This window comes from Mauremys reevesii, linkage group 12 (assembly GCF_016161935.1).
Source record: "Mauremys reevesii isolate NIE-2019 linkage group 12, ASM1616193v1, whole genome shotgun sequence".
Taxonomy (NCBI): Eukaryota; Metazoa; Chordata; order Testudines; family Geoemydidae; genus Mauremys; species Mauremys reevesii.
The window spans coordinates 17,193,429-17,219,248 of record NC_052634.1 but is presented as its reverse complement, the minus strand read 5'-3'; the positions used below and the strand labels follow the sequence as shown (position 1 = coordinate 17,219,248).

The 25,820-nt window shown below is 60.4% G+C and overlaps 1 protein-coding gene across 3 annotated transcripts in view; it reads right to left on the bottom strand.

Annotated features, from left to right (window-relative positions):
• LOC120375836 (roundabout homolog 3-like) overlaps window positions 1–25,820 on the bottom strand; it is a 130,665-nt gene that overhangs the window by 12,115 nt on the left and 92,730 nt on the right. For all 3 annotated transcript variants that reach the window (XM_039496796.1, XM_039496794.1, XM_039496795.1), the window contains 7 exons: window positions 21,898–22,069; window positions 8,579–8,784; window positions 3,075–3,156; window positions 2,334–2,502; window positions 1,824–1,990; window positions 1,073–1,194; window positions 486–702 (listed from right to left, as the gene is read on the bottom strand). In XM_039496796.1, coding sequence (XP_039352730.1) covers window positions 486–702; window positions 1,073–1,194; window positions 1,824–1,990; window positions 2,334–2,502; window positions 3,075–3,156; window positions 8,579–8,784; window positions 21,898–22,069 — 1,135 coding nt within the window. The remainder of the gene's footprint in view (window positions 1–485; window positions 703–1,072; window positions 1,195–1,823; window positions 1,991–2,333; window positions 2,503–3,074; window positions 3,157–8,578; window positions 8,785–21,897; window positions 22,070–25,820) is intronic.

The following is a 25,820-nucleotide window of genomic DNA, read 5'->3' as shown; positions in this document are numbered from 1 at the left end:
GAGAGCCTCCTGGGGCCCCTGGACCTGGCCCAGCCCCAGGGAGCCAGCACACCAGGGGGGACAGCAAGCCCTGCTCCCAGCCCAGGCGGTAGCTGCTCGGCCACGGCTCTGATAAGCCAACACCCTGTCGGCAGAGGCCGGGGAGGGAGCCCGTCCCGGAGCATGGCCGCTGGCTCCATGACGGGCAGTAGGCAGCCACAGCCCACGGCCTGGGGAGCTGTCAGGTCAGCCGAGGTCGGCATTATGGGACAGCCCGTCCATGGGGCAGGCAGGTCGGCGTTCTGCCCAGATGCGCGTCACACTCCTCCCCTCAGCAGCGCCGGACCCCCCAGCCTGCCCTCCCCCTCTGCTCAGCGCCGGGCTCCTCTGCCCGAGGACACCAGGGAGCCCGAGGCCCTGCAGACGGCTCCGGCGCTGGCCCACGGCACGGCAGCTGCCTGGGGAGATGCCGGCCCTGCGCTGGGGCTGCCACCCCCCGCACTGACCTTCCTCAGGCGTGCGCACCACCAGCACCTCGCTGTCCATGCCCTGGAACTCGTCGAAGTAGGGGCGGAGCTTGAGCTCGTACTCCTGGCCCTTGTGCAGCTCCAGCAGCACGGCGCTGCGCTGGGCCGGCGCCGGCACGTCCTGCACCAGCCAGGCGCCGCCCCGCGGGCGGTACAGCACCCGGTAGCCCTGGATGAACTGGGCCTGGCGATTCACCTGGGGAGGAGGGGGCCAAGCCACGGGACAGCATTGGGGAGCGCTCGCCCGTGGCTCCAACATGGCCCCCAGCCTCTGGAGAGCTGGAACCAGGCTGCTCCGCATGCTGTGCAGCCCCCACCCCACCTACTGCACTGCCCCCCTCCCTCCCTACTGACACACCTCCACCCATGCCCCCCACTAGCCTCCCCATGCCCGCTGCACCGCCCCTGCCCCTCCAGGCCCCCTGCTGCCCCTGCCCCCTGCCCCTCTATGCCACCCCCAGCAACGCACCATCCACAATGCCCTGGCACGCCCACCCGGCTCTCTCTACACTTCCATGCCCGCCTCCACCTCCCCACCCCCGGGCCAAGCCGGAGCCGGTACTCACCGTCCAGGACACCTGGATGGTGGTCGAGGTGAGGATGACGGGCTCCTGCAGCTGCACCACGACCTGGCCGAGCTCGCGCTGCACCTGCCGGTGATCCACACCCTGCCTGGTGGGGCTGACGTCTGCCAACAAACCCAGCGTGGGCGCGGTGTCACCCCACTGGTCAGGGCACAGGACAGAGACCCAGGATCGGGCACAGGTGCCCCACAAGCTAGCCACTGGGCTGGGAACATAACTGTCTCCAGGTGCCCACTAAGCTCGACTGCCCAGGGAGCCTGCAGGGACGGCCAGGAGCCCCTGCCCTCTGCGGGGGCCGCTGTACCAATGGCAAGAGCCAGCTCCCACCTCTCGGCTGCCTGGACACACCCCATTGCCCTGTGCTGCTGGAGCAGAGCCCGCAGGGCGGGCCTAGGGGAGACATCTGGCCCCAAAGCCCAGTGCAGGTGTTGATGGGGTAGGCGGGGGCATCAGGACAGGCCATGACACTCGGCAGCCGTCGGGTGTCCTGCCATCCAGCCCCTGCCCTGCTCCATGGCTAGGCCTGCGAGACCCCAACTGAGCCCAGCCCCCTGCTGCTGAGCACTCCCAGCCCAACCCCGTCCATTGCCCTCCTCTCTGACCTCGCCCACCCCCCGACTGAGACCCCTGGGCCCTGCCCATCCCCCCAGGAGAACCCCTTGGCTCTGCCCATGCCTGCCTTCTGCTGAGCCACCCCCGGCCCGTGCTCTGCCCTGTGCCCGGGCTGCCTCACCTTGCGTGCGCACCGGCTCCGAGACGGGGCTGGGGTCGCTCAGCCCATAGGCGTTGGCGGCGCGGATGAGGAAGAGGTAGATGGTGTTGGGGTTCAGGCCGCTCACCGTGTGCTTCTCCACCCGCACGTTATCGGCCACGGTCTGCCAGGTGCTGCCTGCGGACTGGCTGCAATGGGGCATGGGGAGAGGGGTGAGCCACAGCCAGGTCATCTGCCACCTCCCTGAGCACCGGGCAGGGCTGGGCAGTGCCCGGGCCTGGCCCGGCACAGGGGGCCAGCAGCAGAGCCAGGGCTCGCCATGTGAGGGCGATTCCAGAGTCCAGCAGGCCAGCGAGAGATGGGGGGTGGGATAGGATCGGGCGGGGAGCCCAGGAGCACTCGGGCTGGGTTTGTGTTCCCAGCCTGGCCCCCCTCCCCCATCCCAAAGCAGGCCCTCTCTGGGCCCCCCAGGTTTTTGTTTTTTGGGGCCTCTCTGGTGGGCGCCCTGGGCAGCAGCGCGTGAGGCGTTACCTGAATGCTTCGATGATGTACGTGGTGGCTGCAGCGCCCCCTCTCTGGGGGCTCGGCTTCCAGACCAGGGTCACGCTGTTCTTGGTGACATCGGTGACCAGCGGCACTGAGGGGGGCCCGGGGAGGTGGCCTGGCTCGGAGAGCTGCACCTGGAGGTCAGCCCCAGTCTCTAGAGAAGGACAGTTTGACAGACTGACAGTGAGCTCCGGGGAGGCACCGATTCCAGCCCAGGGGCGTGTGCTTCCAGACCTGACTCCAGCTCCCAGACTTGGTTCCGGCCGGCAAATTCAGAGCCCTTCCGTGCACGGGCCCTGCTGCAAACTCGGCCCGTGTTGGCACTGCCAACTCCACCACCCGCGAGCTGAGCTGGGCTGCCACAACTGCTACCTCTGGCAGATGAGGCCAAGGAGGGCACGGCAGGGGAGAGACACAGGGCCACTGCTTGTGCTGTGCCCATTTTGCGGGCGAGGGATGTCAGATTCCAGGCCTGCCAGTGCAGCGTGGCTCACCAGCACTCCATCCCCATGCAGCGAGGAGCTTCCTGCAGTGGAGGGGACTTTACAGCCATCTGAACCATAGGCGCTGACTCCATGGGTGCTCTGAGGCTGGAGCACCCATGGGGAAAAATTGGTTGGTGCACAGCTACTGTGTGTGTCTGGGCCACTTGCACCCACTCCCTGCTCCCAGCCCCCCGACCTGCCCCTACATTGCAGGGCCCAGCTGAACCGGTCCGTTACTGACCTTGCACTGCCAGGGCCCCACTCCATGTTGTCTCCCCCGTCGAGCTGGTAGCGACACAGACGTACAGTCCGGAGTCCGTCACCTGCGCACACCAAGGGGAGCCAGTGAGTCGTGCAGCTGCCATGGGTGAGTCCCTGGGGGGATGAGCTGGGGGGAATGGGACACTGTCTGCACACCCAGAGGGTGCTGTGCACGAGGCTCTGTTCTGGGGATCCCTTTGTAGCGCCGGGATTGCTCCCCCCGCCATGCCCTCGGGACCAGCCAGGCTGCGGCCTGGGGAGGAGTTCTCTGGGGAACACATCTGGCTCTCCATGAGAGGAGCTGAGTTTCCACAGGCTGGATCGGCAGCTGGCTGGATGTTTCCTTGGGAGAGACGAAACTGCAACAGCCACCCCAAGCTATGTAACAGAGCCTGGTCCTGGCCGGGTTTCTGCTCAGATGGGAGCAGCTCCAGGATGGCAGCTGGCCTGCGTGTCTGGGCATTGCTGCCCCTCCTGCACTGCTCCGCAAGGGGCAGTCTGGAATGGGAGGGGCAGAGGGCTGCCAGGGTGTATAACGCAGGGGGTCAGCGAGAGGGGTCTGGGGAGCGATGCCTGTGCGTTCAGCTCATGGATCATGGCTGAGAGCTGGGCAGGGAAAGTCAGAGCCGCAGGCTCCCTGGGATGGCACGGGGCTGAGCGCAGTGATGGAGTGAGCCTGTCTCTGAGCCGCCCCCACGGCCCTTCCCACAGTGCTGTGCCATTCCGAGATCCCAGTGACAAGAAATGGCCCATCAGTGTCCAGGGACTTCTCAGCCTGAGCTTCAGGGAATGCCTGCCTGCCGGAGGTGCCAGGGCCTGGCACGAGAGAGCTCCACAGCCCAGCCTGCTATCCGCAGTGATCCCCTGGCACCGCGCTCACCGGGATGCCACCGCATGGTGCTGCCATGCACACTCCACATTGCTGGAGCTGGGAGGTGAGGGCTGCAGGGTATGGGGAGCTCCACTGGCAGAGCAAGGCCTGGGGCAATGTCCTCTGAGCAGGGCAGAGGGTGGGATGTCCCTGGCTGGGGCAGCGCTGCAGACAGGCTGTGCAGAGAGGGTCGGGGGAGCCCTGGCCAGGGAGGCAGCAGGCCTGGGGGACAGGAGGGCAGCATGCAGAGAGGGGAACGGAGGGAACACTTTAACACGCCCGTCAGGTGGGGCTGTCCGTGTGGCACGAGCTGCCCCACTTTTCCCCACGAAGCAGCATGGCCTGAGGAGGTGGCCGTCCCCGGGGACCATTAACTCATGCTAGCCCTGCTAGCCGCCTGACAGCTCTCATTGCTTCCTGGGCACAGAGCCACAACTGCTATCCACCGATGCTATTAGGTGTGCCGGGAGCCGGCAGATGCATTAACCTCCTGACTCGCACACGACGGCGGCCCAAAGCGAATGTGAAATAGTTCGCTCCCCGCTGACGCCTGCCATCAATTTTTAAAGCACTGTTTAGCGTGAGCTGTGTGTTTTGATAAGTAATTTATGAATAACCTCCACTTTACCCCGGCGCCGCGTCTGACTCTGCCGCGCCAGGCTGCAGACGCGCCTAGTCTGCCTCCAAGCCAGGGGGTGGAACGCAGCTCCTACTGCACCCAGCCGTGCCCGCCCAGCGCCTGACACCCGCCTCCCAGAGACAGGAGCCGGCCTGCTCACTGCTGTTATCATGGCCGAATGCCCCATTACCGACAGGTGAGCAGGGCCCCATGGTACCAGGCACTGCACCGACTCCAGGCCCTGCCCTCCCCCATCTGAATGTAGGGAAGGCTGCAACAGGTGTGGTTAACAGACAGGTGGGGGTGGGGGAGGGAGGGCGTGGCAGCACATTGTGGCTACATCAGGAGGTGGTGCACAGCCGGGGGACTCAGCGCCCATGGGGAGCAGGGCGTTCTTTGGGATGAGGCCCAGTCCCAAATGGCATTTAGTGCCTGGAACCAGCCAGCCTGCACTCCCTGCAGAGAGCTGCTGTTCCCAAGGGAGCTCGGGGCTCTTCGTTCTCCTCCACACCCCCCCCCACCAAATCTGCTCTTTAAAAAGAAACCATGGGTGCATGCATGGACACACAGGTGTACACGCTCACACACGTGTGCTTCTGTGCACCCCCCACCCCCACAGGTGCACACACACTTTAAGCCTCTACTGCTGCGGAATTCGCACACACACATGGAAAAAAAGCACCGCTCTCCCTTTCCCCCCGCCCAGCCCACTGCCACTCAGAGGAAGTGCCATCCCTAGGGCCAAACCCCCACAGCTGAGTGAGGCCTTGTCTCCACAGGAGAGCAGCACCACCTTCAGTGCCGATGTGATTTCCAGCGTATGCAGTCCTGCGCACGGCTGTTATCATGGCCGAATGCCCCATTACCGTCAGGTGAGCAGGGCCCCAGGGTACCAGGCACTGCACCGACTCCAGGCCCTGCCCTGGTGCAAGGTTAGGTGGACGTCTATCCCTGGGTTCGTTTAAATCAACTAGGACTGAGTTAGGCCTGGGGGCCAGATTTTGAGACGTGGTTAAGCATTGCTCAGCTTCGCGTTACAAGGCCTAAGTGACTTAGGAGCCTGAGGGCATGTCTGCGCTACATGCTGTGGCTCTGCACTTAACAGGGATGCGCTGCAGCGCTGGGCTGTAGATCCTTCCTACATCGATGGAAGAGGTTGTTCTATCGATGCAGGTAAATCAATGGAAGCACTGAGGTGAGGGCTACCTACTTGTGGTGCTCAGGGAACAAAACTCTTGTAGCTGGGTCGACCAAAGTTTTAGGTGTAGTCTCATTTTCAAAATGACTTAGGGCTTGTGTGCACATCAAACGCGGCAGCAGAGAGGCCCTAGCTGGGTTGACTCCAGGGCCCAGGATGGTTTAACTGGGTTGCTCAGGGGGGTGGGTTTATACTGACCTAATTTCAGAGCGCAGCCCATTTCGGATTGTAAGTCTCATTGAAAGTCAATGGGATTTGGGCTCTTATAGCACTTTGCAGTGCTAAGCAACACCAAAACACCTTCCCAAACGTAGGCCTTTGCACACAAATACCGCACCTGCGTAACTGTACTGGGAGAGCAAAGGTGGTAGCAGCCTCTCCTCCATCCCCAGGTGTGTACAGTTCTCAGGGGAGAAGGGTGCTCCGTCCCATTGCTGCTGTTCCAGCACAGGGAGGAGAATCAGCGATCCTGGAAGAAGACCCCTTTACTGTGATGTTTCTGGGATGACTGTAGTTACACTGGCCAGCCCGGCAGAACAGGGCTCGGGGGTTAGTTTCTCTTGCTCGAGGAGCAGTAGAAGTCACTCCTCTAGCAGAATGAGTGTGCTCCCAGGGGTCAGCCCAGTGCCGCTGGCCCCAGACACTGGCTGGACTTTCCTGCGCAGGGCGGGCTCAGGGATCCTGCTCCCTGGATCTGCTGAAGGTGCATGCCCTGTGTTGCTCTGCCTGCTCCTGCCAGCTTAGCCAGTTTGGGGACCCCTCCGCCTCCACCTGACTCTCTCCTGGGGTATTTCACAGGTGGAACCAGTGCTGTGAACAACAGAGCCCTGGCCGATCCACCTGACTGAGGAGCGTGGCAGTCTGGCAAGACAGGTGAGGAAATCAATGTGTCTTCCTCTTCCAGTAAAGCAGCTTCCATCTCCTCCCGCCCGCTATGGGCCAGTGCAGTGACGGGTCGCGACCCTGATTCAGTTCAAACAGTGACGCCGAGGCTGAGTGTAACTAACAAGCCAGGAGTAAGCTCACAGCATGCCAAGGTACTCAGTCCCTAGCCATAAACGTGACCCTCCATAGCGGTGGTGAGCAAAGGGCCTGCTTTCCCCGTGCCTGCCCTTGGGCAGCCATGGACACTAGCGCACGGGTGTGAAATGCTGCCCAACGGGAGCAGCAGCATTTCACGCCCGCGGAGCACAAGGGCAGGGCAATCGGGAATCGGGTCCCATAAGCCCATACCACGAGAGACCAACCTAGCAAACCCATCCCTGCAGGGAGCGAGAGCCTGGCTGGCCCCCAGCCACAGTCAGCAGCCTCCTGAGTCCTGGCATCACGCTGGCTTCCTGCACTAGGCTCAGCTCCAACCCTGCCCTCTGCTTTGCTAACGACTCTCCCTGGCCCAGCTCAGCCCTGGGGCTCCTCCCTCCCAGAGCATCCTCTGCCCGGGGCAGCGGCACTGGCACTGCGGCAGGATTTCCCTGCCCATCCAGAGCCCTTGCCCACTCCAGCTCCACACCCGTCCCTCGCACCTCACACAAGCGGGGCCCGGTGGGACCAGGGGAGCCTGGAAAAGCCAGTGGGATGCAGTGGCCGTCAGGGTCAATTTGGGAGGGGATCCCAGGGGCTTTTGGAGGTGTGGGGAGAAGACTGGATGGGCTCATTGCCCAGCCCCCAGCCCCAGCCTGTCACCATTATCCCCCCGCTCCCCTGTCTGTGTCGGAGCCAGGCTGTCAGGGCAATGGGGAGAGTCCGGGGAGATGCTTGGCTCCCCTGGCGCAGCATCTGGGTGGGGGACATGCTAACCCATGCTCCGGCTCCTGCTGCTAACACTGCCTGTGCTGCTGCTGCCTTGATTCCTGCAGCCCCTTCCCTTCCAGCCAAGCACCTGGTAATATGTCCTCCGCTCACCCCCCTTGGCATCCCCACACGGGAAGCCCCTGGCCCTTGGTGTCAGGGCTCTTTGTACCGGCCCAGCCCCCAGCTCCTGTCCGTTACACTCGTTCCTTTCTCTCCTGGTGGCTTGCATTGGCGAGGCCGGCTGGGCCAGCGGTTTGGGTGCTCGCGCACGACTTAGGAGACCTGCACCCAAGTCCCTGCTCTACTCTAGAGACTGCATGGCCTCAAGCACTTAGGGCCGGATTTGTAAAGGTATTTAGGTGCCTAGTGGGATTTTCAAAAGCGCCTAACTCCCACTGATTTCAATCTGCCTCGCCTGGTCCCTGAATACCTTTACAAATCTGGCCCTCCACCTCTGTGCTTCAGCTGCCATGCGGGCTATGAGGATAAAGCACTTTGTGGCCACGCAGGGATTCAGGGACATGCCCCGTGAGACCTGATAGGGCACCTCTATGAATAAGTGCACGGCGGTATTACCAAGAAGGGGGAGTCAATTTAACGCAGAACGCAGCCAGGAAAGCTGTACTGTGCCAGGTGGACCAATGCACGCAGCAAATTAAATAAGCCAGAGTACTTGCAACATGCCTCAGTTCCAACTGGAGCATCAACAGGACAACACTGAAAGGCCCAGTAAAGTGGCAGATTGCAAATGCATGTGTGCCAATGGGTCTCAAACTTGCCAAAGAGACGCCGCGCGAGCAGAGTCAGAACAGCAGCGATAGCTTTAGGGGCTCTGTGATTTCTACCCCAGCTATGGACTCAACCCCAGGTAACAAAGCTGGGGCTCGGCAAAGGCTGACTCACAGGAGGGCCCCTCCGAGACTCCCGCAGCCCTTGCCCAGTTGGTGCATGCTGCGGGGCTTCAGGCGCAGTTCTGGGGGGTGTGGGGGGGCGGCAGCAGCTTACCTGCACGTTGGTGACCTGCAGAGTCCCGTTGTCTAACAGGCTGACCCTGGGGTCCCTGCCCACAACCTGCTGCCCGTCTTTCAGCCACTGGATGCTCGGCAGCGGGTTCCCGGTCACGTGACATTGCAGCTGGGCTGTAGCATCCACGGCCAGCGTCTGATTGGCGGGGCCTCGGCGGATGATTGGTGGGATGCGGTCGGATGTCACTTAAGGAAACAGCCCAGAGTAGGTGTTAGCGGCTCTCCTGGCCTGCGTCGAGGGCAAAAAATACCCAGTCCTGATATTGAGGGACCACGTCCAGTACCACGCCCCGCCCCCCAGGTTAGCCGGCCCCACCATGACAGCGCAGAGGCCTCTGGGCAGCTCCTCAGCAGGTGCCACATAGGCAGCAGTGAGCAAGCTCCATGCCCCTCACCCGGTCATGGTGCCCACCTGGCCCCGAGGAGCCAGCCTGGCCCGCTGGGAGAGGGCTGAGATTCAGGCCCATTTGATCCTTGCGCTGTCTGCTGCGGCTCCCCCATGGGCCCAGGAGTGTCCGTTTGGTGGCAGGGTTGCTGCAATAAGAAGCCCACCCAGCCCAGCCCCCCAGAGACCCTGCCTCTGGGATGGCAATGGGAGACTCCCCAAGCAGCCCCAAACTCGTCCCACACAGACCTGCCCCTCCCAGCACAAGGGAGCTTCCACTGAGGCCCCTCCCGTTGGCAGCACTGCAACACCCCCTCCCACTGAGGCCCCTCCCGTGGGCAGCACTGTGACATCCTCTCCCCCGAGGCCCACCCCATGGGCAGCACAGCGACACCTCCTCCCCCCCGGCCCCTCCCAAGGGCTCTCCTTAGATGGCACTAGGCACCTGACGCTCCGCTCTCTGGAACACCAGGCTTCCTCTGAACAGGGCATTGGGCACAGCTGACCCCTGGTGCCCCATCTCCCTGTGCTACTGCTCCACAGACTGTGGGCAGCTCTGAGCATCGCTCCGCATGCACCCCCAGTGCTGCACCCTGCTGACAGCTCCGTGCTCACCTTCCTTTGCTGGCCTGTCTGTGACCCATAAATCAGGGGGCCAATTAGAAACAGGCATTTGTGGTGGACGTACAGGCCTTGGAGCTCAGGCTGTGCTGACTGGGCTGCAGGGGAGGGCATGGGGCAGCTAAGGTTGGAGAGCCGTGCCAGCAATGTGCCAGCCCCAGGAGATGGGGGAGCATGTTGTGCCAGCAGTCACTGCTGGGAGCCAGAGAGCAAGCACACAACGCAGATAGCTAGATGGTGAGTGCCAGGCCATGGAGACCCAGAGTGCAGAGATTGGGGAACAGAGTGGGAGGCGGATTCATCTCCTTGGCCCCTCCTATGCTGGGAAAGTGACCAGTGGGGAACCACAGCTAACAGGGGATCTGGGGCGGAGTGGCAGGCCCCATCTGGCCTGGAGCATGCAGGACAGGAAGAGCTGGCACAGACAGAGACGGGAACCCAGCACCTGGTTCCAGTGTCGTCATTTACACTCACACACCATGCGCGAGACGCAGGACATACCCCGTGCCTGTGGGCCCAAGGCAGCCCAGGAGTGCAAGAGTTGGCTGGAGGGCAGGGTCACCGCTCACTCAGCAGGCTGTGGGTCAGTTAGAAACAGGCATTTGTGGCCTGTTTCTGGTGTGGTGGACATCTGGTGTGATGTCCTCCACACCAGAGCACATCTGTTGTCGGTAACGGGAAGGCCCAAGGGGCAGCACGGGCAGCAGAGAGGGAGGTTATTAGTCGCCAGCCCTTGCAGGACTCTTGTCAAGCTGTCAGAACGGGCTGGCTTTGGGCTGGCAGTGCTGCCCCACAACGTGGCTGCCAGTAGCCAGGGCGCAGAGAGGCCTGTGGGCACCGTATCTTGTGGGGCAGGCCAGCATGAGGGGCAAAGGGAGGCCTGTTTGGTGAGACCTGAGGCAACCATTTCATTAACATAAAAACCTAAAACTAGCTTAGAAGCTGTAAACAAGACACCTGAGTGTTCAAAGTCACGTAGAGAACTCCCAGGCTGGGTGTAGGGACAAACTACGTGCATAAGATGTGGAAAAAGTCATATCCCAAGAGACGATGCATGTGCAGCCAGAGGTGTGCAGTGTAATAAATGTATAAAATATGGACATTTTGGAGCTGTTTGCCGCACCAAAGCAGTCAGGGAGTTGACTCATATTACACACAATTCAGAGCCTTTGTTTCTGGGATCTCTCACTTGTGATGACACAAATCCTGTCTGGAGAGTGAAACTAAATATTGACAGCAAGACTATTGACTTTAAAATTGACTCAGGAGCAGACATCACAGTCATCTCAGAAGGGAACTCAAGTCACCTGACACTGCTTTGACTAGCCCTGGAGGTATTCTGAACTGCATGGGCCAGTTCACCACAGAAACAACTTACAAAGACAAAAGCTTTCATTCAGAGTGTATGTGACGATCGGACGACAGACCAACAACCTTTTCGGCCGCAGTGTGGCAGCCATGATGGGCCTAGCAAGAAAGGTGGAAGAACTTGATTGAGAATTTGATGATATTGGCCTTTTGAATGGAGATCCAGTAAAAATCAGTTTGAGAGACAATGCTGGACCATACAGTATACGAACACCGGTACCAGCCAGATCTTTGAAGAGACTAGCGGCAGATTTATGCAGATTCAGGGGACATCATTACCTGGTCGTTGTGGACTTTTCAGTTATATAGAAATAATGTACTTGAAAGTCATAACATGTCACCGTGTTATTGAGAAACTGAAGTGCACTTTTGCTCACTTCTGTATTAGAGAACAACTGATGGACAATGGATCACGATTCACTGCAGCAGAATTTATGTCATTCAGAAGGAAATACGATATAGATCATATTACTAGTAGTGAATGGAGAGCTGTACAGGCAACCAAGAAAATCCCACAGCAGAAAGATCCACAGCAGAAAGATCCACTCCTTGCTCTTCTTCTTCCAATAGCATCTACTGGATATAGTCCAGCACAACTCCTGATGGGAAGACAACTCAGAAGTACTGTTCCAACTTTGGAAAATAATCTGTTTCCACAGTGGCCAGGCATGAAGCCAAATTGGATAAAAAGCAAAAAGCCCATGAACACTTTTACAACAGTCATCACTCAGCGAACTGCCAGGTCTAGAACCTGGTGACCGTGTTTATGTCAAACCAGATGGAGAAAAAGGACACCCAGCTGTCATGAAGAAAAATAATTCATTGCCCAGATCATAAGTGATTGAGACCGACAGTGGAGAGTTCAACAGAAACTGCTGACATCTACAGTTTGTTCCTCAGACAGAACAATCCACAGAGCAAACTCTACAGCTGGCGGACACAAAACAAGAAGATGACTCAAGAATTCCAAACTGACCACAGCCAGCTGTTGTAACTACCGGACAGCCAGCTGACCAAGTTGTTACGTGTTTGGCTCCTGTAATTAAAAAACCCAGTACGATTCAGAGATCCTTAACAAACTGAAACATACTGAGCTTCAGAGACAGCATGATCATGTAAATATTGTAAATGGTAGGCACGGAGAAGAACTTAAAGGGGGAGATGTAGTGGAATGCTACACTGTATTATACAGTAATCCTGGCACAGCATTAAAGGATCTGATGCTGATAGGGTGACCAGACAGCAAATGTGAAAAATCAGGACAGGGGGTGGGGGGTAATAGGAGCCTATATAAGAAAAAGACCCCAAAATCGGGACTGTCCCTATAAAATTGGGACATCTGGTCACCCTAGATGCTGAACACAGCTGAGGTGTAGAAGCGAGCTCTGTGACCTGTCCACATCTGGTACAGGGACATGACAGATGTGAACAGGGCTTGCACCCCATGGCTCTGAGTTGCTGTTAGGAGTGGGTGAGAATGCTCATTGCAACAATGAAACAGCAACTGCTGGGGCTGGGGCAAAACAGGGAATTTGCTTTTGCAGCCCTAATGCTGGGAGGTTTTCTGTGACGTGGCTTGTTTTATGCAGAAGCTGACAACGCCCCCCAGGAGCTAAACAACTCGACTCCAGTTCTGTCTGGCAGGCGCCAGCTGCACCAGAAATGCGGCTGTTGTTGTTCTAATCAGGATCTATGCTAATTTTTAAACAAGACTGAGGCGGGTGGCTCACATGTCATCGTCGCTCAGCGGCTGGCTGACGGCCTCCAATTTGCATACTGGCTGGCAACCAGTATTCAGCGCCTCAGCCACTGGCCTGGCTGGCATTACAAGGACATCAGCAAACAGCTCAGCTAAAATGGCGGCCAGCCACATGGGGCCACTTTCTAAACTCTGGGGGTTTTGAGAGTGTTAATCCTAATTTGGGAAACGTGGCTTTGGGGGCATAAATCAGTGTTCTGGGCCACGATGGTGACTGCCAGAGCCTCTGCTGGCAGACATGCCAGCTCATTTCACATCAACTGCACAGACATGCACCAGAAAATCATATCCCAGAATAGGACAAAAGAGGCAGTGATGGAACACAGCTGCTTCCCCCTCTGTGCTCTGTCTGCCTTATAAAGCGTCACTGTTCCTGTAAGCTGGCACGTTATCATCCACCGAACAACTTGGCAATCCACACGGAAGAGGGAGGACGGGTGCTGGGGAGTCCACAGGCCTCTCAGTGGGTAACGGGGCCAAAGAGATAGGGGATGAGAGGAAAATTAACACCATTCTGCCCTAATCTCGTAGTCTAGTGACAAGGCTGAGTTGGGAACTGGAGCACAAGGACCTGGGGTGGCCTTTGGGCGTGAAACGCCTCCCATGGTACTTGTCGCCCTTTGGAGTCTCCGTACGAGTCGTGCTCGGTTTCTTTCCATAAATGTTTAATAGGAAGGGTCTGAAATTGGTCTGAGGTTGATGGCCCAGAACAGGTTTTGTCAACAGATCATCTTTTACAAGCCGTTGTTCAGCTCCATGGAGTTGGCAGAGAGGTGAACGTGGAGTAATCTGGGGCAAGGGACAGTGTTAGAAAAAAGTCACGTAGGACTAAGGGCCAGTTTACTATTATGCGTCATAACATTTCTTCTCTTCTCTCCCGTGAAGGTTTTTATGCCGTGCTCCTACAGCCAGGGCTGGAGAATCATCTCCTTGGCAGACGCTCACAAGGAACGGCCCTTTTGCAGAATGGTGATCATCACCCATTGTTCTCAGTGAGATTAAGACCACAGGCTGCCCTCAATCACAATGGGACATTTTGTGACAGTTCGTACGCCTATGCTCAGCCTTTTTACAAAACTCTGATACATTTTGTGCAAAGTATGCCTTGTGAGGTATCATTTGGAAACTCATAATCTGCTGAGCATTATTGTCTAGGTAAAATACGTGTGGCGACATTGTATGTAAAATTATAAAATTCTACTGTATGACATTGCTGAGACACGTCCCAAGTTTAGAAAAACAGCCTCAGACCAGTTCCTCAAAAACAAAAGACTAGTCAACATCTCAGCCAGGTGCCAACAAAATCAAGCTGTGTAAATGGCCATTGTTTGGCAAGAAGAAGGGTGTGAACGAGACATTTACATTTTGGGTCGGGGGTTCCCGTGTGACAGACTAGCTGTCGCCTATACCCCTGCTGGAGATAATCCTCAAAGAGGAGAGAAAGGTATAAGAATAGAGGACACACTACACAAACTACCTTTCTCCTCCATTCCTTTCTGCTCCTGGCAGTATCAATGCCTAAGGAAACACTGAACTGGGGACAGGTCCTGGCCAGGAGGCTTTCAGCCAGTAAAGACTGTAAAGAGCAGGTGGCGAGAAAAGCCTTTGCTTTGAATTCATTTAGCTCGCTAAATTAGGTATTAGTTTGTGTTTTATCTTTTTGTGTTTTAGTTTTAGTTTGTGTTTTACCTGCCAACTCTGATTTTCATGCCTCATTACTTGTGATCACTTAAAATCTTCCTGCAGTTAATAAACTTGTTTTATTGTTTTATCTAAACCAGTGTGTGCTTGGATTGAAGTGTTTGGGACCCTCCAGACGAGTAACGGAAAGAGCTGGGCAGTACAAGACACGTTTCAGGGGGCACTTTGCTGGGGGTGGGACTTTGCTGGGGTCGCCCTGTAATGTAATTCATGCGTGATTAGCTGTAACACTCGTACAATTCAGCTGGGAGTGATTTACATGCTAGAGGCTGTGTGTGAGCAGGCCAGGAGTGGTAGCTCTTACAGCGAAGCACTGTTAAAGGCACCCCAGGTTGGAGATTTCAGGGGAGACAACTGTCCATCTGTCCAGATTGTACCCTGGGCAATGTCACACATTTCCTTACAGCATGGGCAGGATGCTATTCAGGCAGCCCCTAGTAAAACTGGCCACTGCCTCTAAAGCAGGGTCTCATACTCAAATGACCACAAGGGCCACATGAGGTCTAGTGCATTGGCCCAAGGGCTGCATCACTGACACCCCCACCCTCACTGCCCCCGGTCCTGCCCCCACTCCACCCCTTCCATGAGGCCCCGCCCCTGCCCCACCTCTTCCCTGCCCCTTTCCACCCCCTTCCCCAAAGTCCCCACCCCAACGCTGCCCCTTCCCTGTCACCAGGGGGTGCAGAAGGGGTGCAGGGTGTGGCAGGGGCTCAGGGCAGGGAGTTGAGGTGCAGGTGTGCAGGGTGTGGCAGGGGGCTCAGGGCAGGGAGTTGATGTGTGGGGTACAAGAGGGGTGAAGGGTTCGGCAGGGAGTTGCGGTGCAGGGCGCAGCAAGGGGCTCAGGGCAGGGAGTGCAGGAGGGGTGCGGGACGCAGCAAGGGGCTCAGGGCAGGGAGTTGGGTGCAGAAGGGATGCAGCAGGGGGCTCAGGGCAGGGAGTCGGGGTGCAGGATGGATGTGGGGTGTGGCAGGGGGCTCAGGGCAGGGAGTTGGGTGCAGAAGGGATGCGGCAGGGGGCTCAGGGCAGGGAGTTGGGTGCAGAAGGGATGCGGCAGGGGGCTCAGGGCAGGGAGTGAGGGTGCAGGATGGATGTGGGGTGCAGCAGGGGGCTCACGGCAGGGAGTTGGGGTGCAGGAGGGTGCAGGGTGTGAGCTCCAGCCCAGCGCCGCTTACCTAGAGCAGCTCCGGGGTGGCAGCGGTGCCCATCGGGGCCAGGGCAAGCTCCTGGTCCTGCACCGCGCCACTCCAGGAAGCAGCTGGAACCACAGCCCCTGGGGGAGCAGGGGTGGGCACGGGGCTCTGCCGCTGCTCCTCCAGGTACCGCCCACAAAGCTCCCATTGGCCGCAGTTCCCTGTTCCCGGCCAATGGGAGCTGTGGGGGGCGGCGGTAGCGAGGCGCAGGAGCCCTCTGCCTCCTCCCGCCCCTCTGGCGAAGGACGTGCTGCCAGCGGCCTCCGGGCGCGGGGCGGGGCTCGCGGCATCATGGGGGGGGGGGGCAATCCCGCGGGCTGCAGTTTGCCCACCCCTGGCCTGGAGGTCGGCAGCGGGGCGGCGCGGGGAGCTTGGCGGGCCACACAGAAGAGCCCTGCTCTACAGCCAAGCTGCCCTGAGTGCTGATGGCAGCCCTGATGCTGGGCACACTGGGAGGGGAGGGGGATCCAAGTCACCGGGGCGCTGGGGGAAAGTGGGGACCAGGGAGGGACACTACAGGTATCGGGGGTGGTGGTAAAGGGAGACAGAGGGGGCAGGTGAGTACGAGAAGCAGAGGGAGACTGAGATAAACGGAAGGGCAAGGAGACAGTGGGGAGAATGGGAGGGCAGATGGGAGGGGGCTGAAGACTGGGTGGGGGAGGCTGGGTTTGATAGGGGAGGGCAGGTAGCCTGGTATTCCCCAGCCCAGCGGATGGGGTGGGGGAGGCCCCTGTTTGTGTAGATAAGGTAGGATTGTGAGCCTGGAAGGATCTCGTGCAGGTTGGGGGGTGGCTCGAAACACACCCAGCCTCCACCCTGGATAGAGCAGGGAGGGGCAGTGTGGGGAAGGGGGTGGGGCTTGTCTGGCCGTGGGGATGAGGCAGTGCAGTGCTTGGTGGGTGCCATCCCTTCGGGGCAGAGCCAAGGTTGTGGGTTGTGGTGTATGGGGGACGGGGGATGCACTGAGAGGGGCTCAGCTCCCCACGTCTTTGCCTTTGTGGGTCAGTGTCAGGCATGCTGTGTGTGTAGCGACCTTCCCAACGCCATGCTTTGTGCCACAGCCCGCAGAACACTGCGCCCCTCATTCTCAAAGGGTCCCCAGCACCCACCGCCCCACACCCACACGGATGTGGTTTTAGGCATGACTAGCCATTACAGATGCTTCAAATCAGGGCCGCCCGGGGGGGGGGGCAGAGGAGCAATGTGCCCCAGGCCCCGGGCCCCGCAGGGACCGCCATGAGAGTTTTTTGGGGCCCTTGGAGCGGGGTCCTTCACTCACTCCAGGGGCCCCGGAAAACTCGTGGGTCCCGGGCCCCCAGAGCTTCTTCCGCTCCCGGTCTTCACCGGTGGAGGTTCCTTCCGCTCTGGGGCGGAAGGACCCCCCGCCGGTGAATTACCGCCCAAGCGGGACCTGCTGCTGAAGTGCAGCTGGGTCTTTGGCGGTAATTCGGCGGCGGGGGGCCCTTCCATTCCGGGACCCGCTGCCGAAGTGCCCCGAAGACCCGCACTGAAGACCGGCTGCACTTTGGCCGGGTCCCGCTCGGCGTGGCGCGGCCCCTGCCGCTGGCTGGGCACTTCGCAGCGGTCCCGAACGGAAGGGCCCCCCACCGCCGAAGACCCCAGGCCCCCGGAAGCCTCTGGGCGGCCCTGCTTCAAATTTCAGGTACCCAACCTGTGACAGGGATTGTACACCTGGTCCTTAACTACCCCCATCCCTGTTGTACCTGGGCACTCACAGTCGGTGAGCTCACATCACCCCTGGGAGGCAGGGAAGCGCTATCCCCCCGTTTTGCAGAGGACCATTGACACAGAGAGACTAAGGCACTTGCCCAAGGTAACGCAGCAAATCAGTGGCAGGGCAGGGAACTAGCCCCAGCTCTCGCATGGCCCAGGCTAGCTACTGAGCCACCTTTCCCCTCTATTATTGTTCCAAGAACTCACGGTGCTGCGACACTGATGCTACCCTGCCAGCTGTGTCCCTGCCCCTCTCTCTGCACGAATCACCGCTATCGGAGCACACGCTGCAAACATGGGAGAGGGAGGTGGTTTGGGCGTGAGCGAGGTAGGTCCCTTGGGGCAGTGGGAAGCCCGTGTAGGGCCACAGTCACTATAAGCATCACGGTGAGAACAGGGCAAGGAGGACCAGGTGCTGTCAGAGTCAGAGATGAACTGCAACCTTCTCCTATGATCCCCTGGGGTTCCTCAGTGGCTGACTTTGAAGTGGGCTGGGTGGGTGCAGAGTACAGTCAGGCCTATTCTCCCCTCACTCTGCTGCGAGTGTCACCATGGTGACGCCCATAAGGGGCACCCTCCACAGCATTAACGTTGACCCAGCCCCACCCTAACTACCCCAACCATGTACAGACAAGCTTCCACCTGAGCCAGCACCCTAAAGACGTTCAGCTCAGCAGCCCAGGAGACTGCAGGATCCGCCTATTATTTATGACCCTAATTACTCTCCATTGACTGGGAAGCAGTGGCTGGACAAAGAGCCCCGGAGAGTTCACACAGAATTGAAGTTGCCCGTAACAATCAGCAAGGGAGAAGGAGAACAAACCCCAGCCAAGGTAAAGGAGCTGGCTCAGACAGAAATCAGCTGGCAGCAGGCAGGCGCCACACTCAGCACTCGCAAAGGGGGCGGCTCACCGCAAGGGGGGCGGCCAGGTGTTTCCCTGGCCTCCCGCGCAGCAGGCAAAGTGCCTGACAGCATCACTGGTGACGTGGGCACAACAAGCAGGATGCTACAGGCCACAGCTGCCTCCTGCCCTGGCATTGTGTTCTCATCTGGCAGAGGCCTGGCTCCCGGTTCTGGATTGTGACTCTTGTTAACAGGCCCCTGGTCGGACCAGGCGCTCCGCAAGATACAGACACATGAAGTGTCACATAAAGGCCAGGGCCGGCTCATCTGCCACTGTGGAGTGCTGTGCTGTCTAGCCACCCTCTCGCTGCAGGAAGCCATCTGTGCTGCGGAATTAGGATTCTAGGTTACAACTCTCTTTGTCCAACAGTTGCCATTAATCACCTCGCCCTTGTCAGCTGGGCTGATGGATCAGGTGTTACCAGAAAACCCAAATCACCAGGGAGTGCAGGGATGGAACTCCCGTGCTGCCCAGATCAGGGGAGAAATAAGGGAACACAAAGGCTTTTCCTCTAGTAGGTACCATCTGCTGGGCGCTCACTGGCCTGCGTGCAAGGAGTCTGGTGGGAAGCACAAAGGGGAGAAGCTGGTTTCCACGCTGGCAGCCCCAGCAGACGCCAGAGGCGTAACGTGCCATGGGGGTGGCTGCCCTCTCATATCTACAGATGGCTGCTCCAGCTCAGGGTTGAGGCCTGGCTGTGGGCTGGTGCATGGTCTCTGCACACGCTGGGCCCATGCCGCCACAGTGCAGAGCTGGGTTCAGGAAATGGTGCTGGGCTGTCTGTCTCCCTCCTGGCTGGTGGCAAGCACAATTGTGCTGGTATAACTGCATCCCCCCACCCCATCTCCTGCAAAGGATGAGTTTTCAGATCCATACCGAGCAATACCTTGTGCACACGGTGAGGTGAAGCCCTGAGGCAGCCGGCATTGAGCGCAGCACTGCTCGCACCTTGGCATGCTGTGCTGTCAGCATGGCCTTTGGAGAGCACAGCCCTCCGTCGGCATTTCCAAGCTGGGCTCCCGCCAATGAGGTTTCAAAGTGACACTCGCTGCCCTTCACGGATTGGTCCCCCAATGCAGGTTTAACTAAACAAACCAAACGAGCGAACAGCACTAACAGAATTCTTTTCAGTCCCCGCCTGTAACCCGGCCCCTGCGCCGTCTGTAACAACCGACGCAGCGCGGTGCTAACGCCTGCGGATTGCCAAGGGAACTCACACAGGAACTGACAAAGCAGGACGCCGTCTGGGCTGCGCAGAGAGGAAGGCAAAGAGCTGAGGGAACTGGGATTGTTTAGTCTGCAGAAGAGAAGAATGAGGGGGGATTTGATAGCTGCTTTCGACTACCTGAAAGGGGGTTCCAAAGAGGATGGATCTAGACTGTTCTCAGTGGTAGAAGATGACAGAACAAGAAGCAATGGTCTCAAGTTGCAGAGGGGGAGGTTTAGGTTGGACATTAGGAAAAACTTTTTCACTAGTAGGGTGGTGAAGAACTGGAATGGGTTACCCAGGGAGGTGGTGGAATCTCCTTCCTTAGAGGTTTTTAAGGTCAGGCTTGACAAAGCCCTGGCTGGGATGATTTAGTTGGGTTTGGTCCTGCTTTGAGCAGGGGGTTGGACTAGATGACCTCCTGAGGCCCCTTCCAACCCTGAGATTCTATGATTCTATGATATGGCCCCATCCTTTCAGCGCTCTCAGTCCAAGGCATTATTGCACACACTGGCAGGGCCCAGCCCTTTAACACGGGCCTTGGCACCTGACAGCGTTTCACGGGAGAACAGTTTGTTTGGACAAAGTGCAGGATGCCTGCAGGAAGGGGCAGCAGTGGGGAGACAGGCTCCACAAAGGTGGGAAGGAAGCCTGCCTGTTCAGCTGCCTTTTAACAAGAAACCCCTTAGAGAGAGGCAAGGATTTTATTTGCAGTAAGAGGAGAGCCTCTCCGCTAAGGATTTGCTCGAAGCCGTGGTTCCTATTACACCTCCCGGGTCCTGGCTAATGCCAAGGAAACTCAGACAAATGAAATTCACAGCAGGAGAGTTCAGAGACAATGCCAGAAAACTTCAGAGGAACAAATTCCACTGGCAAAGACCGGGCTGCAGCTCCCAGGCAGGGGCAGCAGCTCCGCTCCCGTCCTCGCTGCTCACACATTCCCGGGCTCTTTGCAGTTCCACAAGGGAACCAGCTGGGGGCCTGAGCAGGGCTGGTCTGCGCCCTACCAAACCCCATTGCAAGCAACCAGGGCAGAGCCGCCAAACCTTGCTGCACACCCAGCTGGGGTGTGGTGTCAGGGCCCCAGCAAGCCTTCGTGAGCTGACAGCTGTGTTCCCACTGGAGATGGGCGGAGTGAGGGGTGACCACTGCAAACCTGGGGAGCCTGAACCGCTGACCCAGCCGCTGCAGGAGCTCCCTCTCCAAGGGTAGAGCTACAGGCACCATACCACTGTGGCTGGGGTGCCGGAGCTCTGCCGGCAGAAGCCCGTCGTACAGATGCAGCCCACGCCAATGGAAGGGGTTTTCCCGTTGGTGTAGGAACACCACCTCCCTGAATGACAGAAGCATTCTTCTGTTGGTGTAGCGGGGGTGCGGTCGGCTCTGGCCATGCCGGGAGCGGAGCAGCCATGTTCGTCTCCGGCCGAAAGAGCTGCAGCCACCCGAAATCCAGCAATAAGCCACTTCTTCCATGCTCCTCTCTCACCCCTCCCCATATTGCCCCCACAGATCTTCCCCTGCCTTTTTCCTGTGCCCTGCACCAGACCCTTCCTCCCCCAACCTACCCCTTCACCGCCCCTCGCTCATTCCCTGCTCAGGGCGCCAGGCAGGCTGCTGTCCCAACGGCCATAGCTGGTTAGGATCCTGGGCACTCCACTGTTCTGGGTATCTGTGGTTCACACCCCAGGGCCCTGCTGGCACAGTCCCTGTGTGTACCTGGGCAGCTGGGAGGTTTAGAGCTCTCCTCCCTGGTGGGAAACACCTCAAAGCCTTGAGCCTCTGAAAATGCAACCTGCAGGCTAAACTAACCAGCTGCTGAAACACAGCCCTGCGACCCCAAGCAAGGGGCCACGACGGGAGCGTGCTGCGGGTAAGGGGGCATGCTCCAAGGGGCTCAGCAATCAGGCTGGCCCCTGCCCCCAGCTCAGCAAGGCGGAGGGGATTCAGCTCCAACGGTCCAGAACCTGCCGCCCGGACAGAGGGGCGGGGTTCGAATGGCACCTCGCCCAGACTCAGAGGGAGCACTACCGGACCTAACCAGCTGACAGCCTGAATGAACAAAGCCCACTGGTGCCCCCTGGCAGAGCCCCCTTGCCAGGCTCACCCCTGCGCTCTGCCGTTCCCTCTCCAGCACCCTGGGAACTCAGCAAACGTTCCAGCGCTCATGGACGGAGATGTCAAGCTCCCCCCACTTCTCCCCTAGAGCCAGCTCCACCCTGAGCTCCGAGGCCCAGAGCCCCTCAGCTCTGCAATACGCTGACCACACGACTCCAAGCTCCTACAGGGCACTTAGCCTGCTGCGGGGCCTGTGCATTACAGGGGGTTGTGCCCCCGGCCCCACTCCGCAGTGCTTGGCCTGGGGACCACACCAAGGGCTCTCCCTGACCATGAAGGGCCTTACTGGAGCCTTTACACTCACAAGTACTCACCATCCTCCACCTCCAGCAGGGCTTTGGCCAGGATGCTCCCCGCCACGCTGATGGCCTGGCACATGTAGTACCCGGAATCTGCTGTCTGCACCTCCGTGATGGTCATCTCGCCACTCGGGGACACGGAGAAGCGGCCCATGGGCTGAGGGGGCTGGCTGGGGAACAGCAGGATCTGCAGGGCAGACACAAGGGGAGAGCCCCAGACTCTACACTTAGTGAGAGCCGAGGGCGGCCCAGAGGCATGGGGTGTACAGGGCCTCTGCAGGGAGCGGCTGGGCTGATTTTGGTAGTGCCCCACCTAGGGCCAGCCAAATTCAGGAAACACCACTGAGGCCAGCCCTCCCCAGACGCTATGCAGGGCAGGTGGAGGGGCTGTTCATGACATCAGGCAGAGCCCCCTGCACCAGTGCATAGACAGACAGAGGACCCGGCACAGTCTCATGCCCTGAAAAGGGCAGCAAGGGGCCAGCCTGGGCTATGGGAGCTTTTCAGGGGAGTTTCAGGCTCCCAGATTCACCTTCAATCTCACTGAACATGAATAACAGTCCTACAAAGCCACTGCCAACCCTAGGAGCGCGCGGCCAGGCCTCTCCCGCCAGCCCTCGGAGCGCGCGGCCAGGCCTCTCCCGCCAGCCCTCGGAGCGCGCGGCCAGGCCTCTCCCGCCAGCCCTCGGAGCGCACGGCCAGGCCTCTCCCGCCAGCCCTCGGAGCGCGCGGCCAGGCCTCTCCCGCCAGCTCTCGGCGCGAGCCAGGCCTCTCCCGCCAGCCCTCGGAGCGCGCGGCCAGGCCTCTCCCGCCAGCCCTCGGAGCGCGCGGCCAGGCCTCTCCCGCCAGCCCTCGGAGCGCGCAGCCAGGCCTCTCCCGCCAGCCCTCGGAGCGCGCGGCCAGGCCTCTCCCGCCAGCTCTCCGAGCGCGGAGCCAGGCCTCTCCCGCCAGCCCTCGGAGCGCACGGCCAGGCCTCTCCCGCCAGCCCTCGGAGCGCACGGCCAGGCCTCTCCCGCCAGCCCTCGGAGCGCACGGCCAGGCCTCTCCCGCCAGCCCTCGGAGCGCGCGGCCAGGCCTCTCCCGCTAGCTGTCAGAGCGTACAGCCAGGCCCACTCCATCTGGAAAGCACCTGGAGCTCGCGTTTGTGGTGCTTCCCCCTTAACAAGGGAAGCATTCCCCAAGGAGAATGGCTGCTGGAGGATGGGGATGCCTGCACCCCACCCTCCCTCAGGGTTTCTGTTCCTGGGTGAGGAGGGAGCTGTGTACAGCAGAAGGCCCTGGTGTGCCACAATCCCTGTCTGACGCCTCCTCTCCTCCTACCGAGCATGTGGGCAGAGAGAGGCTACGTCACAGCGCAGCACTCCTGGCCTCGCCAGGCCCTGGGGGCAGTTCTGGGCCTCTGCTGCAAACATGCCAGAGGAGCCAAAGGAAATGGACAACAGACGATGGAGCAAAACAGAAGGGATGAGATGGAAAGAGCAGCTGCCAGGCAGGTGCGGCTCTTTGGAGATCTGGCAGCTGGTGCGCTAGGCACAGAAAAGCAAACACACTGCCTTGCCCGTCTGAGCCGTGTAGCCTGTGGTGTCATGCAGGCCCCTGGGTGCCAGGCTGGCAGACAGCACGTGGCAGGCATGCACGCAGCTCACCCGGCGGTTCTGACCGAGGAAAGCCGAGCACACACTGGAATCTGCTTGCAGACCCCGGCAAGGCCCTGCCGAGCAGAACGGAGTCGTCCTGCTCCACTGGCCAGAAGCTGTTGCGGGACCCCAGGGAGCAGAGCATTCCCCTGTTTCAGTCCCTGAGCTCCGATCTCTTTGCCTCTCCAGCCTGGGCTCCGATACTCCCGGGCCAAGGCACTGCCCTGTCTCCGGGGCTTGGTTCATTCCTATGGTTGTTCCCAGCGGGGTTCGGTGCTCACTGGCCCTGGTGTCAGGTTCCTGGGTCCCTGCACACCGAGCCCCTCCCGGCGCGCTCCAGCCGAGACTGCTCTCACGCATGCGGTACGGTTCCCTCGGCTCTGCATGGCCAGCGGGCAAGGGGGGAGCCCTGCACTCGCAGGCAAGGGCCCCGGCAGGGCAGCAGAGCACAGTCACTGTAGAAACGTGCACTGCAGGGCAGCAAGTTCCTTAGCTGGGGGAGCCTGGGGAGGGGAACCCAGGGGGCTGAACTGAGCCAGGGCCCAGGCAGGGAGTGGGGGTGGGTCAGTGTTCAACTGAGCCAGGGTCTGGGGGAGGGAGCCAGGACAGAGTCAAGCTGGGAGCTGAGCTGGGGCCTGGGAGCCCAGGGGGGTGTGGGGGGCAGTGGGGACAAGCTGGAGCCTGGGAGCCCGGGTGGGTGTGGGGGCAGTGGGGACAAGCTGGTGCCTGGGAGCCCGGGTGGGTGTGGGGGCAGTGGGGGACAAGCTGGGGCCTGGGAGCCCAGGGGAGTGTGGGGGGCAGTGGGGACAAGCTGGGGCCTGGGAGCCTGGGTGGGTGTGGGGGGCAGTGGGGACAAGCTGGGGCCTAGGAGCCTGGGTGGGTGTGGGGGGCAGTGGGGACAAGCTGGAGCCTGGGAGCCCAGGGTGGTGTGGGGGGCAGTGGGGACAAGCTGGGGCCTAGGAGCCTGGGTGGGTGTGGGGGGCAGTGGGGACACGCTGGGGCCTAGGAGCCTGGGTGGGTGTGGGGGGCAGTGGGGACAAGCTGGAGCCTGGGAGCCCAGGGGTGTGGGGGCAGTGGGGACAAGCTGGGGCCTGGGAGCCCAGGGGTGTGGGGGCAGTGGGGACAAGCTGGGGCCTGGGAGCCCGGGTGTGTGGGGGCAGTGGGGACAAGCTGGGGCCTGGGAGCCCAGGGGGTGTGGGGGCAGTGGGGACAAGCTGGGGCCTGGGAGCCCGGGTGGGTGTGGGGGTAATGGGACAAGCTGGGGCCTGGGAGCCCGGGTGGGTGTGGGGGGCAGTGGGGACAAGCTGGGGCCTGGGAGCCCAGGGGGGTGTGGGGGGCAGTGGGGACAAGCTGGAGCCTGGGAGCCCGGGTGGGTGTGGGGGCAGTGGGGGACAAGCTGGGGCCTGGGAGCCCGGGTGGGGGGGGGGGGCAGTGGGGACAAGCTGGGGCCTGGGAGTCCAGGGGTGTGGGGGCAGTGGGGACAAGCTGGGGCCTGGGAGCCCGGGTGGGTGTGGGGGTAGTGGGGACAAGCTGGAGCCTGGGAGCCCGGGTGGGTGTGGGGGGCAGTGGGGACAAGCTGGGGCCTGGGAGCCCAGGGCGGTGTGGGGAGCAGTGGGGACAAGCTGGGGCCTGGGAGCCCGGGTGGGTGTGGGGGGCAGTGGGGACAAGCTGGAGCCTGGGAGCCCGGGTGGGTGCAGGGAAGCTGAGTCGGGTGGAGAAGACCTGACTCGGAGGAAGACACAGCACCCTGAGGGGGCAGCAGAAAACAGCTGGCCCCCAGGCTGAGGCCAGAGGCCCATGGCATGAGGGGGCAGCGTCTGGCAGAGGAGGAGAGCTAGATACACTGTTGGGCTGGGCCCCCTTGGCCCTGCTGTACCCCCCGCCTTGTACTCACTGACCTCCCTTCCCCACCCATCACCCCTCCCCCTCCATAGGCAAAGTGCTGCCTCCCCCCCTCACCCCAGGGGCTGCCTTCCTCATGCCTCACCCTCTCGGGGCAATACCGCTGGCCTCTTGACTCCTGCAGTGGGTCTCGCCAGTGCCTCGCCCGCCTGCAGGAGCCTCAGCCACCCCCAGCATAGCCCTGGCACGGCCACGGCACCGCTCCAGGCAGCAGGGCAGCTGGGGGTGATTCGCTGCGGGGTGAGCCCCACTGCCAGGGCCACTTAAACAGCTGAGCAAAGCTCCAGGGATGGACCAAGTGGGCCCGTGCTGGGAGCCACCCAAAGCCAGGGCCTAGGAGCGGGGCTGGGCACGGAGGCGTCTCAGCAGTGAGGATGACCTGGTTGGAACTGGGCAGCA